At 34.8% G+C, this 15,559-nt stretch overlaps 2 protein-coding genes across 10 annotated transcripts in view; one reads left to right on the top strand and one right to left on the bottom strand.

The window, feature by feature from the left end:
* Positions 1-15,559, bottom strand: part of LOC134840715 (dynein axonemal heavy chain 2-like) — a 446,672-nt gene that overhangs the window by 236,695 nt on the left and 194,418 nt on the right. The gene's annotated exons all lie outside the window — the stretch shown is intronic.
* Positions 658-15,244, top strand: LOC134839577 (beta-1,3-galactosyl-O-glycosyl-glycoprotein beta-1,6-N-acetylglucosaminyltransferase-like). Its single transcript, XM_063855177.1, has 5 exons — positions 658-985; positions 1,128-1,372; positions 7,673-7,910; positions 8,171-8,464; positions 14,876-15,244. Exons 1-5 carry the CDS (start codon positions 682-684, stop codon positions 15,181-15,183), a joined length of 1,389 nt encoding a protein of 462 aa, XP_063711247.1. The 5' UTR covers positions 658-681; the 3' UTR covers positions 15,184-15,244.

Below are 15,559 nucleotides of genomic sequence, written 5' to 3'. Positions count from 1 at the left end.
TAAATACACTGGCGGACAAAATTAAAAGCAACATCAAGTTTCAAGTTTTTATTCTTTGAAGTGCCTTTTTTCGAAAATATTTTTGGACAGCAATTGCTACCAATTTCCATAAAAAATTTACATAGGCCGACAGCAAATATGCTGAGCTAACTTCTATCAAATTATCGATTTTTGGTTTTAAGGACTTAGCAGTTTATTTCGGGTCTGTTAATGCTATTTTTCGCCATCTTCAGTAAGTAAAAAATAAATATTAAGTCGACGAAATAGTTTTTTTATGTATTTAGAAAGAAACTGGGCATGGAAATGCGTTCAAAAGGTGTGATATTTTTTTAACTCACCTTTACTGAAACTTTTTGCGCATTCGGGTAAACTAACTGCAGACGGTGATGACTGGCATTTTCAGACCAGAAATCAACTGACAAGTCGGTGAAAACAAAATTGACACTTTTTTTAAATGTAGCTCAGATCATTTGCTGCCGGTTGATGTAAAATTTTTTATTGAAATTGGTAGTAATTGTTGTCCCTAATGATGTTTGAAAAGAGGAGTTTCAGAGAACAGAAACCTGATTTGCGTTAAATTTTGTCCAAACTTATATAAACCCAAAGACTCTTATAGAAGACGAAAATGTGATGATGATATAATAATTTCGCTTTTTATTAAATCCAACCATTGTTTACACTATGCCGACTATTAATGCCTGGTCCTGGAAGCATTTAAGAATTGTTTTTATTTTACTTTCTCTGATTCTGTCTCTAAATATTTTACTGAGTTTTTGTTACCCGCGGACTTCATACAACATAGAATCGCTGAAGAAAGCAGATTTTTACAGGCCAATTTTCCAAGAATATCTGGATACATTTCCGACGCTACATCAAATACAGAAAAAAGAGACCAACAAACTAGAGGCTATTTATGATCATTGCGAGAAATTATGGAATGGACAAGCAACAGATATTCAGATCAACAGCTCTATTAACAGAAAAGGTGGGTCTTTTCGCTGGTTCGAATACCCCTCCCTCCATTTTACATAATAGATATATCAGGTTAGTTGTATGTAGTGAATACAGAAAATAATTAATCAGTGTCGAATTTATGGGTGATGCAATAGCGAAAAGTCTCAAAAAAGGTCACGCGTTGGAGTACCTCCCGAGAAATATGTTGGATAATTGTGACGATTACTTTACTAGAAGGTTACATTTTTACAACACGGAACCAGTTACCGAGTTTGAAGAGAACTTTCCCATTGCGTTTAGTTTGCTAGTTTACCACGAGTTCGATCAGCTTGAACAGATGTTGTTGGCGCTTTACAGGAGACAAAACTTTTATTGCATCCACGTAGACAACTCCTCTAGCGAACAGTTCAAAAGCTTGGTAAGTACTGTCGCGCTTACATCTCATTATTTATGCTGTTTTAATTGGACCATTACGAATCAATAGCATATTTCTGGCTGAGCTCTGAAATACGTTATCTACGACAATGTTAAGATAATAATGTATTCGAAAAAATTACTGGCGCAATTATCAAAAAATAGTCAATGTGAGCATTTTGTGCAGTTTTGTGTCTTAAGCCGAACATGGAAAATAAAAATACAAATGATTCCAAATATTTCAAATTTTTACAGAAAATTTGTTTTCAGTTTTTATTTTTGAAAGAACTTTTAGAAACAAGTTTTACTCTCATACTGCACGGCTGCTCGCTCGCTTTAGTCGATCGAAGTTGGACTTGAATCCAATATTTTGAAATTGGTTTCTTTCGCTACTTTAATATTCCCGTTTTTAAATATTCCCGTTTTTAAATGTCTTCAAGGGTTTAATATGATACATCATGGATTACCTTACGTTATCATACCAGCAGGCTATCTAACGCAGTGTCATTTCACGAATTCGCTGTTTTCTAACTTAACCTAACTTGCAGATAATTTTGGTGGCATTTTTGTTGCATATAGTATTGCAAGTTCAATGGCAGTATGCTTCAATTTATTAGTGATTAATGTGTGGCTTCTGTAAAGTACTGTGGAACAAGTCTGTAAGGCCGTCAGTTTTAATACGTAGGGTCGCAAGGATTGAAGTTCAAATCCCTTGAGTTCATTTAGTTTTCAAAACTCAAAGCTTTTCTTGCCTCAATGATCGTAAAAAATTGTTCACGCTCAAGTTTGATTTTTCGGGTATTGACGTTTGATTTCTTTTTAAGTTCAGTTAGTTTCTGTTTATTAGACCAGCGAGCAGCGTAGTTTAATTGTACAAACCTTCATTTTTCTAACCTAACTCGCAAATAAAAGTGTTCATTAAAAGTTTTCACTTATTTGGTGGCACTTTTGCTACAACCACGATCTGTAACATTGGAAATTTCATAGCACCTGTTCTCTGCTTTATGTGTGGCTATTAATTGTGGTTAATTAAGCGTCCGTGGTTGAGTGGTTAGACTTATTATCTGCAGGTCGCAGAGCGATTCAGAGACGTTGACGAATTTTTACTAATTTGAGGCTTATTTCAACTTTTTATATTGCACTTTATAGTGCTGCTTTTTGTCGTGGTCTCGCTAGTGTTTGCAAAGCGCAGCTCCGCCTCTGTGTAAAAGGAAGTTGCACTCCACTATCCATTAGAAAAAGTGTAAAGGTGTCTAATAACGTGATCAACTTTCAATTTCGAAAGTGGACTTACGTTTTCAGGTTTCCCAGCGAAATCAAAATTCATCTTTTACCGCAGTTTTTTCAAATAGTGTTAAACTCTGTAAAATATTGTCCATTATAGGTCGTTCTTGAAATTCGAAGATTTTTAAATGCACATGTCTCTGTGTTGATTGACCTTTTCCAACTCTCTTGGCTTTTTTTGACATCTTTATAGCTACTTCTTTGCGTTTTTTGCTTGTTTTTGAAAAGTGCAGCTTCGCGTGTAATTATTGACTGTTTTATTATCTGCTCATAATTTTCCCAGCATAACACTTGAAACTATTCTTTTTGTTGGTGATTGATTTCATATTCAATTAATTTTTTTTCTATATTAATTTCATATTGCACACGAAATTTGCAATTTAAACAAACCATATTGAATGAAGCTTAATTCAAAAATCATGTAAGTAAAATTACACAGTCTGTTTGGTTTTCTGGGTCCCGAGAAGTCGCAACAAAACGCATCGGGTCGTTGTGCTAAGCTCAAATGATCAAATGATCTCCAAATGTTTTAAATAAGTTCATTGCAAGTGAAACTGCTAGAAGCTGTTGAAGTTTTGACATCGATTGCCATCACAAATTTTTCCGTTACAAACTATGTTGGACCAGTTAGCGCGAAAAAAGTTTTTGATTACAACTTTCTTTGACTCAAATCCAATTGATGGTCTTTTGAAGTTGACAGTACGTGTAACAATAGCGTCTCAAAATTTTCCGGTCTTATTAGATTGTTGGCGGCCCACTCGGAAATTTTGCAGAGTTTCTTTTTCACTTTACATTTTTTGATGACAGCTTATAATTTAAGTGAGGGCGAAGCGGAGCGTAGCAACACTTGCGATGCAAAAGACGCATTAGACTACTTGATAGTGAGCGATACAGCTACAAAAACGTCTTGTTTTTATAGGATGAAGTTCGTAAACAGCCTTAAAAGGAAGTGAAACTCATTAACCCAGCGGCAACAATTTTTGGTTCGAAGCCTGTTAAACTAAAAACGAAACTGTTGTCATAAAAAATTCATTAGGTTTCAAAAGTTCTTACGACCCATCCATTCTGTTCAAACATTTTTTGAAAAAATTTCCCAAAATCAGACTTGGCATATTTACGAATTATTAAACTTTCAGTTATTGTGAAAAAACTGCTCAAACTGGAACAATGCCCGTGATCTAGAAAATAGGCCGAAAATCCTACCATACTAAATAAAAAAGGCGTTCAAAAAAGGAAAAGTAAACCGCTAGAAATTAGGACGAAAACCACGAACCAAAAAAAAATTTTGAAAAAAATAATTACAGCCTCGAACGGACTTCAGCTAACTACTATTTAAATAATTGTAGTTTATTTTGAGTTTTCAAGAAATTGAGCGTGTCAGAAGACATATTTACCATTTGCACTAAATTGACTCTTCTGTGAACAAATTTATTTGCAGGCAAAAAGTCTAGTACCCGATTGCAATAGGCTTTCTTGTAACAAGGATAATTTTCTTAGTGACTTAGTTTTTTGTTTTTTAAAAGAAAATATTTGTGTTTTTGAAAAGAAATAACTAGCGTTTTGTAGATGTATTTACTATGATCTTTTTTTTTGATTTTGTGATTTATGTTTTCATCTTCTGTCTGCTTGCTTGCAGTTTTTTATCTGCGTGGTATCGCAATTGGTCGAAAATCTGCTTCGTGTGTGTAATAATTGTGGTTTTAATTTCAAGTCAGAAACCCATAACCAAGTTTTGTAAGAACTTAACTTTTTCATTTTGGTTCGGCTTGAGAGAAAATAAAACAAGGCACCAAACTGTCAGTGGCATCTACCATGAGCAAAATCTATTTGCTATGTTGTTATTTTTACCTTTGCAATAAGCAAGGGTATTGCAATCGGGTTCTAGATTTTTTTCCGTAGGCACAGAATGGTCAAATGTATAGGAATGATGAATTTGAGACATGCTCAATTTCTTGAAAAATTAACTAAAACTACCTTCATTTAGGTAGTCAATAGGTGTAGTCACTTTCCGATGTTAAAACATTCCAAAAAATTTTCCTGAAAAAATTTTTGAATTTTTTTTACGGACTCGTAGTTTTCCGCCTGTTTTCCTTCGGTTAATTTCTCGTTTTTTGTGAACTTTTTTTGGTGCTGTTTTTTTTAGCATGAGTAATATTTTGATTATGAAACGGATATTGAAAGTTTGCAACTTGTCATTTAACCAAGTCTGATTTTTAACAATTTCTTTTTTTTCGATTGAACGGTTTCGGTTTGTTTTATAGAATGATACACTTATTTTGCGTTGTGCCAAGGGCAAAATTCCATTTCAACAAACTCAGGTATTATTACACTTGTTTTAATTTTTTTAATTTGCTTTTTAATGAACATTCAAGACCTGCAGGTTCCTTCCCAATTGGCCCAGAGCTAACGCAGTCGCCATTTTACCTTATGGCCAGGGGTTCGACTCTCAGTCGAACCTTGTTTATTTTCATGGTATGAATGCAATTGAAAAAAAAACTTCACTAAAAATTGAGTTGATGGACTTCAGTTTTTCTGCTAAAGTTTTGTCGGCTTAGTTGCAATATCGCACATCTTGTTTTCCCTGTAAGAAACTTTCATTGCAAGTGCAAGTGACGTTCTTTGTAGGTTTAGGGAGGTGGACTAATTTTCTTAAATAGTTTTTTTCCGGCGCAACAGGTGTCTGCTCAAATATTGTCGTCGTAGTTGCCACATCACTGATTTTTCTTTTCTTGCGTTATAGGCAACTTCTCTTGCAGCTAAAATTTCAAGTGTTGTTCATTCTAGTCTCAGGTGGGACTGAAAACTGTAAAGATTTTCGATAAAATTTTATTTTTTCCTGCTCAACTTGTGTCTGCTCATAAATTGTCGGCTTTGTTTCCTCTTCGTTAGCTTTGTTCCGTTGCTAATTTATTATTCAAATTTCTGCCATGTTAGCCTAGATAGAACTTTTTATCGAGTTATATGAAAATTTAATTTTTAGTAGAACTAGTTTTTTTTACGTTTTCCATTTTTGAATTCTTATGTTTTTTATGGTTGTTTGATCGCGAGTGGTGCAAAGCTCCGCTTCGCCTCTGTGTTGATCATATAAAAAACCCAAAACAAGGCAGAAAATCTCTACAACTGAAAAAACCAGTTTACAAACAAACGCATGATCTTTGGTAAGTGCAGTTTAGGAATTACAATATGATTACGCACAAAAATAACCAGACGGTGATGGAAACATGCAAATTTCGGCAATCAAAACAATAGTATTCAACTAAACTTTGTATAACTCAAAAACTAAATCGCCTTCCCCTGAGGTGAAAAGTTATTTCACGTATAATCCTTTTTGTTAGTTTGTTATCATATTGAATGCTTTCTGTTTGGACCCTGTGTTCAGCTGCGTTTTAAAAACTACCTGGTTGACAGTGCAACCCTTTTTTAAATCTTTTAATCGACTCTTTAATCGAAAAAAGAATCTACTACTTGATTTTTATCGACTACTTGATTCAGCTGAATATTGCTTATCTTTTGTTTGATATAGTTTTGTTGATATCAATGTTCTGAAACAATATGCGCGCTTTGCTTTTTTATTATGAAGCTGAAAGCATGACGAGCGTCATTTAAGTTTGGCGAATTATCCGCACTCAAAAGTTTCTAAATTGAACTAAGGAAGCTAATTGGTCACTTGAATTCCCTGTTTGGCTAAAATTTTGACTCTGAACCAGTAGGGAGCCGAGGGGGGAGGGGGGGTTGTCGGCGACCGCCCCCCCCCTCCCCTCAACTCTGGTTGGCAAATTTTTCGAAATGGTCACCCTTTGGTACGACTTTACGGCATCCATTTTCGGCTGACCAACCTCAAAAATTTTTTGATCAACATTTTTCAAAGAGTGCCCAAAAACAGCTTTTTTGCGTTTTTTTGAGAAATTTGCCTGCGGCGCAGAAAATTTTTGACAAAAAAGGGTCCTTATAGTAATTTCGGAGAGCTCGCAAAATCAAATTGGTCGATCTATAAAAAGTCTTGCAAATTTCCATTTTTTTTTGAAAAACCGCCCCCCTAGAAAAATTTCTGCGCACGCCACTGCTCTGAACTATAGTATAATGGGCATGTGAGTAACGAATGAAACAAAATTAACATTTACTGCAATTCACTCTGGAAAACCTATTTGAGATCATTTACAGGGCAGTCGGAATTCGAGGGCTTTGCCCTGATAAACAAAGAGTCTTGCGTTCATATTTTTTAAATAAGAATGATCATGTTTGCGTTCTTTCTGTATCCCGTGTTGTTTTTTAGCAATAGTTTTTTAATTGCTGGTTTTGAACGAATGTCCAATGTGCTACTTCTCGTCTAAAAGTTATTTTTCAACGCATCCTCTAGTAGCGAAAGCTAACGCGAAAAATCGTAGGTCAAGATATAAATTTTTTTTTCAGATTTTTTGAAATTTCAGCTTTTAAAGATGTACGCGATGCCTGTTTCTGTCGACGTGTTGTTTATTTTGAGTTGGGCATCACTTTGTTGTCTGGAGCTAGAGTAGTTGGCTAAAAAATTCCATAATCGATTTGAAATTATGGATTTTTTTAGCCAACTACTCGTTAGCTCCAGACATTAAAGTGATGCCCAACTTAAAATAAACAACACGGCTACATAAACAGGCATTGCTTGCGTACATCTTGAAATTTCAAAAAATCTGAAATATAGTTTTTTACATCTCTAGATTTACAATTTTTTGTTAGCTATCGCTACTAGAGGATGCGTTGAAATAGAACATCGGATCATCTGATAGTGTTCAGATTTACAAGCGAAGTTTCCGCGATAATTGATACCATATTGAATACTTCGTTTGGACCGTGTGTTCAGCTGCGTTTAAAAGCCGCCAGTTTGACTATGCATTTGCGCTTTTTGACTCTTTTGCTCGACTCGATGTTAAGAGCATTTCTCGACTAAATTCTTCCATCGAATATCGATATTGTGTTCCGCTGAATCAGTCGAAGTTTTACTCGATCAAGCTGGGCCCTTGTGTTGTCATACATTGTTATACAGGTTTCTAAACTCGCCAAGTGTTTTCCCGAGAACGTCATCATTCCGCGTCACCCGACCGACATCGTGTACGCTTCCGCTTCTCAGGTGAGGGGGGAACTGAACTGCATGATAGAGCTGTTGGCCTTCTCTGACAAGTGGAAATATCTGATCAATCTGACAGGGGAGGAGTTGCCCCTGATGACTAACCTGGAACTGGTCACGGTGCTCAACAAAATGAAGGGATCCAGTCTCGTAGATGGTAAGTTCAGATAATACTTCGTCACTCTAACGCTCAAAAATGTTTTGGTTAAACAGAGTTTTGTTAGGCCTTGTTTAATTCAGTTTTAAGGCTGACAATTTGATTTTTATTGGTTTTTATTCCTAATTGCTATTTTTTGACGTAATTGACAAGGGATTTTTGACGTAATTGTACAAATTTCGGAGCATGGCTTACTAGCTGTTATTTTATCTAGTTTATCAATGACACAGATTAAACTCAAAAGTGTTGCTAATTTTAAGGTCCCTTGTCCCTAGACGAACACAATCGCTACCCCGAATCAAAGCTTCCCTTCGGCTTGAAAAAATTCAAGAGTCAAACTCACGTGGTGTATCCTTACGACGCAGTTATGTTCCTCAAGGAGAACCAGAACTTGACAGATACCCTTCTGCAATTCTTGGAACCCTACAAGTACCCCGAGGAGTCCTTCTTCGCCCTGCTGCAGTTCAATCATCATATTCAGTTCCCAGGGGGTCTTAAGAAGGAGTGGAGTGAGACGAAGCTTCCTGTGCTCACTTACGAGACAGAATCCAACAGTGAGTATTGGGTTATTGTTTTTCAGAAAATTTATGGGCGATGTATTCAGTATATATGTTTTGTTTTCTCCTTTCGAAGTAATTTTTAACAAGTTACCGATTTTCCCGAGGAAGCCCAACTTTTTATCATCAAAAATGTGATGACTAACCGTAACCAAACCTTTCTTTAGATCTATGAAAGTGGGATAGCTCAATTGTTTTTTCTCGATTTGTTTTTGAATTTTTTCTGGATGTTTTTGTGATAGCATGGATAGATGAGTGATTCTTTTGAAAATCAAGCCGACTAGAAAATGTTATGTTATTTTTATTGGAAACGTATAAAATTCGCTTATAAATCAGTTTTTCAAAACTTTTGCTGAAACTGGTAAATAAACTGATGGATCTTCGATGTTTTGCTATTTTGAACAAATCGAGAAAATTTCGAATTGCATACACTGTTTAACATTTGAAGTCTTGTAAGACGCGATGACTGGTGCACACATTTTATCCATAAAAGTACACAAACCATCATGAATAGTAGAATGTTTGTTTTTTATGCTCAAAATAGTTTTTTAAAGTTTTCATATCATCAGTTACATTAAGTATGCACGTTTGTGTAACCGATTTTATTGTCGTGTAACGAGTTTCCCTTGTTTCAATATCATCGCAAAGACGTTTTCCTTTGCTGGCAAAAAACAAGATGTTCTTTTTGTCAACATTCACGCTGCTTTGATGTGCTGTGGATGTGTTACAAAAATTATAAAAGACTTTAAATTCGAGGAAGTATCGTCCATCTTGTATTGATTAATTTTACGAAGTGCTATACGGGCTGATGATTCAGTCTTATTTTTCAATAGGCGAAACTTCGCTATGTTTTCCTCTCTTGGATAGGCTATCATTTTCTAAGCTTTATCTCGCTTCCGACCGGCATAAATCACTTTTTTTTAAAATTTTTGAAGGCTTTTTCGAACTGTTCTCTACGGGTGCAAATCTATCAAAAGCTTGCAAAATAGTTTGCGTAATTATTGCTTAAAAATTCTCATTTTTGCTGTTTGAAGAAAGCCTCTGCTTTAAATTTTGATCCAAAAATAAAAGCATTTTCAACAACTGGTCAATTTTTTCCAAGGGTTTTAGATCTCCATTGTCAAATTTCTCTTTGAATGTTCTGACCAAAAAAGGAAGGCAGAAAGATAAGGTTAAATGATTAGGGGAGGGGGGGGCTGTCCTCAAAAAGCAAATTTCATGTCGTTAAACGTGTAAATGGATGTCGAGTAGCTTGTTTTTACGTATGTCACTTTCATTGACTATTACATCAAAAACATTAAAATCTTTTTGTACACATCAATCAGCAAATCATTATTGAAATCACCTATGAAATACCCTTCTGAAAACACAAATTTTTAAAATATCGTTCAAAAACTGATCACAAAGGATGAAAAACTCCTGGTTGTCAGCTATAGAGTTTTACAGCCAAAGAGTTTTAAAATTTAAAAAGACTGCTCGTATCAGGGCGAAGCCCTGAATGTTCCGACTGCCTTTTAAGGTTTATGGATCAGCAGTAATAGCATAAAAAATTAAAAGAAATAAAATAAAATGAACATTTTTTTTTTAATTTGAAATTTTTTATAAAAATCATCCCCCCACACGCCATATAAAGTACAAAAAGATAGATTTCGTTCCTTGTAACAAATCAATTATGGCAAATAAGTTTCCTTCAACCAATTTGGAACGATTTATAAGACGGATTAAACCTCCGCTTACGCGTTAAAAGCGCGAAATATATCGTGCGTTAATTGTCCCAAATGGGTCAAAATGGCCAAAATGGCAATCTTTAAACCCTCATAACTTTACGAGAAATAATCACAGGTGAAATATCTTTTCAAATTTAAGCTCAGGACAACAATGGCTTTCGAATGACATAAAAAAATTCTGTCAAAAATGGCTAGTTAAAAAGTCGAAATTTGTCTGAAGAAAAAAAACCCACCCCGAGCACAAATATTCCGTTACTTTCGTATCGAAATTCGGAACAACAAGACTGCTCGTATCAGGGCGAAGCCCTGAATGTTCCGACTGCCTTTAAAGGTTTATGGAGCAGTAATAACATTAAAAAATTAAATGTAAGAAAAAATAAAGTGAAAATTTTTTTCTTCTAAAATTTGAAATTTTTTAATGAAAATCATCCCCCCACACGCCATACAAAGCACTAAATGATAGATTTTGCTCCTTGTAACAAATCAATTATGGCAAATAAGTTTCCTTCAACCAATTTGGAACGATTTATAAGACGGATTAAACCTCCGCTTACGCGTTAAAAGCGCGAAATATATCGTGCGTTAATTGTCCCAAATGGGTCAAAATGGCAATCTTTAAACCCTCATAACTTTACGAGAAATAATCACAGGTGAAATATCTTTTCAAATTTAAGCTCAGGACAACAATGGCTTTCGAATGACATAAAAAAATTCCGTCAAAAATGGCTAGTTAAAAAGTCGAAATTTGTCTGAAGAAAAAAAACCCACCCCGAGCACAAATATTCCGTTACTTTCGTATCGAAATTCGGAACAACAAGACTGCTCGTATCAGGGCGAAGCCCTGAATGTTCCGACTGCCTTTAAAGGTTTATGGAGCAGTAATAACATTAAAAAATTAAATGTAAGAAAAAATAAAGTGAAAATTTTTTTCTTCTAAAATTTGAAATTTTTTAATGAAAATCATCCCCCCACACGCCATATAAAGTACAAAAAGATAGATTTCGTTCCTTGTAACAAATCAATTATGGCAAATAAGTTTCCTTCAACCAATTTGGAACGATTTATAAGACGGATTAAACCTCCGCTTACGCGTTAAAAGCGCGAAATATATCGTGCGTTAATTGTCCCAAATGGGTCAAAATGGCCAAAATGGCAATCTTTAAACCCTCATAACTTTACGAGAAATAATCACAGGTGAAATATCTTTTCAAATTTAAGCTCAGGACAACAATGGCTTTCGAATGACATAAAAAAATTCTGTCAAAAATGGCTAGTTAAAAAGTCGAAATTTGTCTGAAGAAAAAAAACCCACCCCGAGCACAAATATTCCGTTACTTTCGTATCGAAATTCGGAACAACAAGACTGCTCGTATCAGGGCGAAGCCCTGAATGTTCCGACTGCCTTTAAAGGTTTATGGAGCAGTAATAACATTAAAAAATTAAATGTAAGAAAAAATAAAGTGAAAATTTTTTTCTTCTAAAATTTGAAATTTTTTAATGAAAATCATCCCCCCACACGCCATATAAAGTACAAAAAGATAGATTTCGTTCCTTGTAACAAATCAATTATGGCAAATAAGTTTCCTTCAACCAATTTGGAACGATTTATAAGACGGATTAAACCTCCGCTTACGCGTTAAAAGCGCGAAATATATCGTGCGTTAATTGTCCCAAATGGGTCAAAATGGCCAAAATGGCAATCTTTAAACCCTCATAACTTTACGAGAAATAATCACAGGTGAAATATCTTTTCAAATTTAAGCTCAGGACAACAATGGCTTTCGAATGACATAAAAAAATTCTGTCAAAAATGGCTAGTTAAAAAGTCGAAATTTGTCTGAAGAAAAAAAACCCACCCCGAGCACAAATATTCCGTTACTTTCGTATCGAAATTCGGAACAACAAGACTGCTCGTATCAGGGCGAAGCCCTGAATGTTCCGACTGCCTTTAAAGGTTTATGGAGCAGTAATAACATTAAAAAATTAAATGTAAGAAAAAATAAAGTGAAAATTTTTTTCTTCTAAAATTTGAAATTTTTTAATGAAAATCATCCCCCCACACGCCATACAAAGCACTAAATGATAGATTTTGCTCCTTGTAACAAATCAATTATGGCAAATAAGTTTCCTTCAACCAATTTGGAACGATTTATAAGACGGATTAAACCTCCGCTTACGCGTTAAAAGCGCGAAATATATCGTGCGTTAATTGTCCCAAATGGGTCAAAATGGCCAAAATGGCAATCTTTAAACCCTCATAACTTTACGAGAAATAATCACAGGTGAAATATCTTTTCAAATTTAAGCTCAGGACAACAATGGCTTTCGAATGACATAAAAAAATTCCGTCAAAAATGGCTAGTTAAAAAGTCGAAATTTGTCTGAAGAAAAAAAACCCACCCCGAGCACAAATATTCCGTTACTTTCGTATCGAAATTCGGAACAACAAGACTGCTCGTATCAGGGCGAAGCCCTGAATGTTCCGACTGCCTTTAAAGGTTTATGGAGCAGTAATAACATTAAAAAATTAAATGTAAGAAAAAATAAAGTGAAAATTTTTTTCTTCTAAAATTTGAAATTTTTTAATGAAAATCATCCCCCCACACGCCATACAAAGCACTAAATGATAGATTTTGCTCCTTTTAACAAACCATTATGGCGAATAAGCTTCTTTTAACCAATTTGGAACGATTTCTAAGACGGATTAACTCTCCGCTTACGCGTTAATAGCGCGAAATATATCGCGCGTTAATTGTCCCAAATTGGCCAAAATGGCCATCTTTAAACCCCCATAACTTTACGAAAAATGATCACAGGTAAAATATCTTTTCAAATTTGAGCTCAGGACAACAATACCTTTCGAATGATATAAAAAAATTCCGTCAAAAATGGCTAGTTAAAAAGTCGAAATTTGTCTGAAGAAAAAAAACCCACCCCGAGCACAAATATTCCGTTACTTTCGTATCGAAAGTCGGAACAATAAATAAATGGTCATCTTCATTTTCCAGAAGAGTGAAAGAAATGAAACTTAATAGTTTCGAGAAAAAAGTCACTCCATCTTTTATTCGGTTTGAGCGATTGTTTAAATTTCAATTGTGATAATACTCAATGCCATACGTAGCCAACTTATCATAATTATTAAGCCAAATCTCACATGCAGCAACCAGTGCTAGTTTGTTCGGAACTTAAACAACAAGTACGCTTAATTGGTAATGAATTGGTTTCTTAAGGCTGCCCGTTCAAAATTAAATTTAGGTCTGTTTTTGCTCTCCATTAGGATACTATAAAAATCTTTGAAAGAAAACAATTATAGATTCGTCGTCTTTGGTTTTGATCTAGACGCCATTTTCATCTAAATAATCCGCGTTTTGTTATTTGCCACACTGAAGTGTTTTTTTTTAGCACCAGCCCATTTTTTCCTCGTCAAGTTTTGAGTTTTTTTTTGTAATTGGAAAAATATCGTTAGTAGCTCAAAATCTGGATCTTTTTCCGGTGAATCGAGATCCGTTTCAATAAACTCCTCATTTCATGCTCTGTCCGCATCAGTTTGACTCGAAATTCCGTTTGTTTTTTTTTGTTTTTTTTTCCGTTTAACATTCACTCACTGTGAGATATTTACTTGATCATTTTGTGGTGATCATTTTGTTTGCAGTTTTTCACCTGTTGTTTTTTATATCTCGCTCATTTGAAGGAAGCCTATCGTTGAGAAAAAGGGGATATCATTTAATCGAATTTTTTGAAGGGGCAAACTAACTCCTTCTCAATTACACGTTTATCGAAGGAAGGTGGTGAAAGTCGCTCTAAGGACGCTAAAATGACAAGCTTTAAAATTGCTTGGCGTCGTATCATAATTCAGAAAACCTTCGTAAGAAGTCGTCTACTTTGTCGTCTATCAGGAAGATTTTTCACCATCACATAATCTTCGATGTTTAGCGCTCCTGGCCTTTTACTCGTACCTCAAAGTCTGTTACTATATTTGGAAATCTCGTAATTTTTTCGTCATTTTCTGAAATTGATTGCAAAATATATTCAAATGAAGATCGATATTGAGTTATCTTTTTCAAGGCTGAAATGAAATCCTCCGATTTGTCATCTTAATCTATATAGTTTTTCATCGTAAAAGGAATCAGAATCAGTTCAAAAGTTTACATTCGATTTTAGCTGCTTCAAATTTTGAGTTTTTTTTCACACGCATCAAGAAAGCCTGCGATTTAAAGCAACTATCCGATCGTTGAGCTTTCTTTTGTGCTTCAATACTTAAATTTTGACGGGTACGTAGCGACTTCGTTCATTATTATTTTTTTTCAATAGCAGCAATCTTTTTTGAGGGTGTCTCCTATGTTTTCAAATCATAAAGAAAGTTGCACCTCTTAATCGAGTCTCATTTTGATGAATCCAACAGTACAAGTTTATTTCAAAAAAGCCCTAAAAACGAGTTACCTTTGTTCAGACTAATTGATTTCTCATAAACGAACGTCCTTTTCATCATTTTTTTGAATCACAAATAATTATAAAAAGTTCATTGATCAAAAATTTGTAGCCATTCATTGAAGTTGAAGCATGAGTTAGAATTTCTGAGTTTTTTTACAGACAAGAAGTTACATAAGAATATGAAAAGTATTATTTATCCAAGAGCAATTTCTATTGGTTTTTGTTTAGTTTAACTGAGTTTCTTTTCCAGGTTATTTCTTGCGATATAAAAACTGGGCTTTCCAGAAAAACTACAAGTGTCTTAGTAAGAAGAAACAGCGCAACCTATGCATGATTGGAGTCCGGACTCTTCCCGAATTGGTGAACGAGTTCTATGGGAGACAAATGTTTATCAACAAGTTCCCGTGGAGTTTCGAACCCTTTGCCTGGGACTGTATACTCTCGTGGAACTACCGGAAAGTTCAAACCGAGTACAAAACAAAGAAACCAGCGCTGCTACATTATTCGTTCTTGGACAACCCACAATTAAAATTCACCAGGAAATACGACGATAAGTGAATTGAAACACAGCGAAAATACTGTAAACAAATATATGAGTAAGTTAAAAATATTAATTCAAATTTGCAATCATAAATACATTTTTTCTTGTTGCTTGTATTTGAAGTCCTGGACATTTTTGTTGTAATTGTCGTTGACCTTCAGCTCCTAAACACAAAAATATATAACTTGGCATCTGGTTTGTCCCACGGGAAATTATTGCAAACTGCTCCTCTCTCTCTGACTTTCGTTTTGCTGTTTTCCCAGTTAACCTTTTTCTCCTGGTTTCGTATATATCGTTTTCGTTTTTGTGCTTCTGTTACCCCGCTAATTTAAAGTTCATAAATTGGTTCCGTTGGATCTATGATTGGTATTTTAAGGTGAAGTAGAATTCGTG

Source organism: Symsagittifera roscoffensis, chromosome 2 (assembly GCF_963678635.1).
Source record: "Symsagittifera roscoffensis chromosome 2, txSymRosc1.1, whole genome shotgun sequence".
Classification (NCBI taxonomy): domain Eukaryota; kingdom Metazoa; phylum Xenacoelomorpha; order Acoela; family Convolutidae; genus Symsagittifera; species Symsagittifera roscoffensis.
This window is presented reverse-complemented; position numbering and strand designations above follow the sequence as displayed.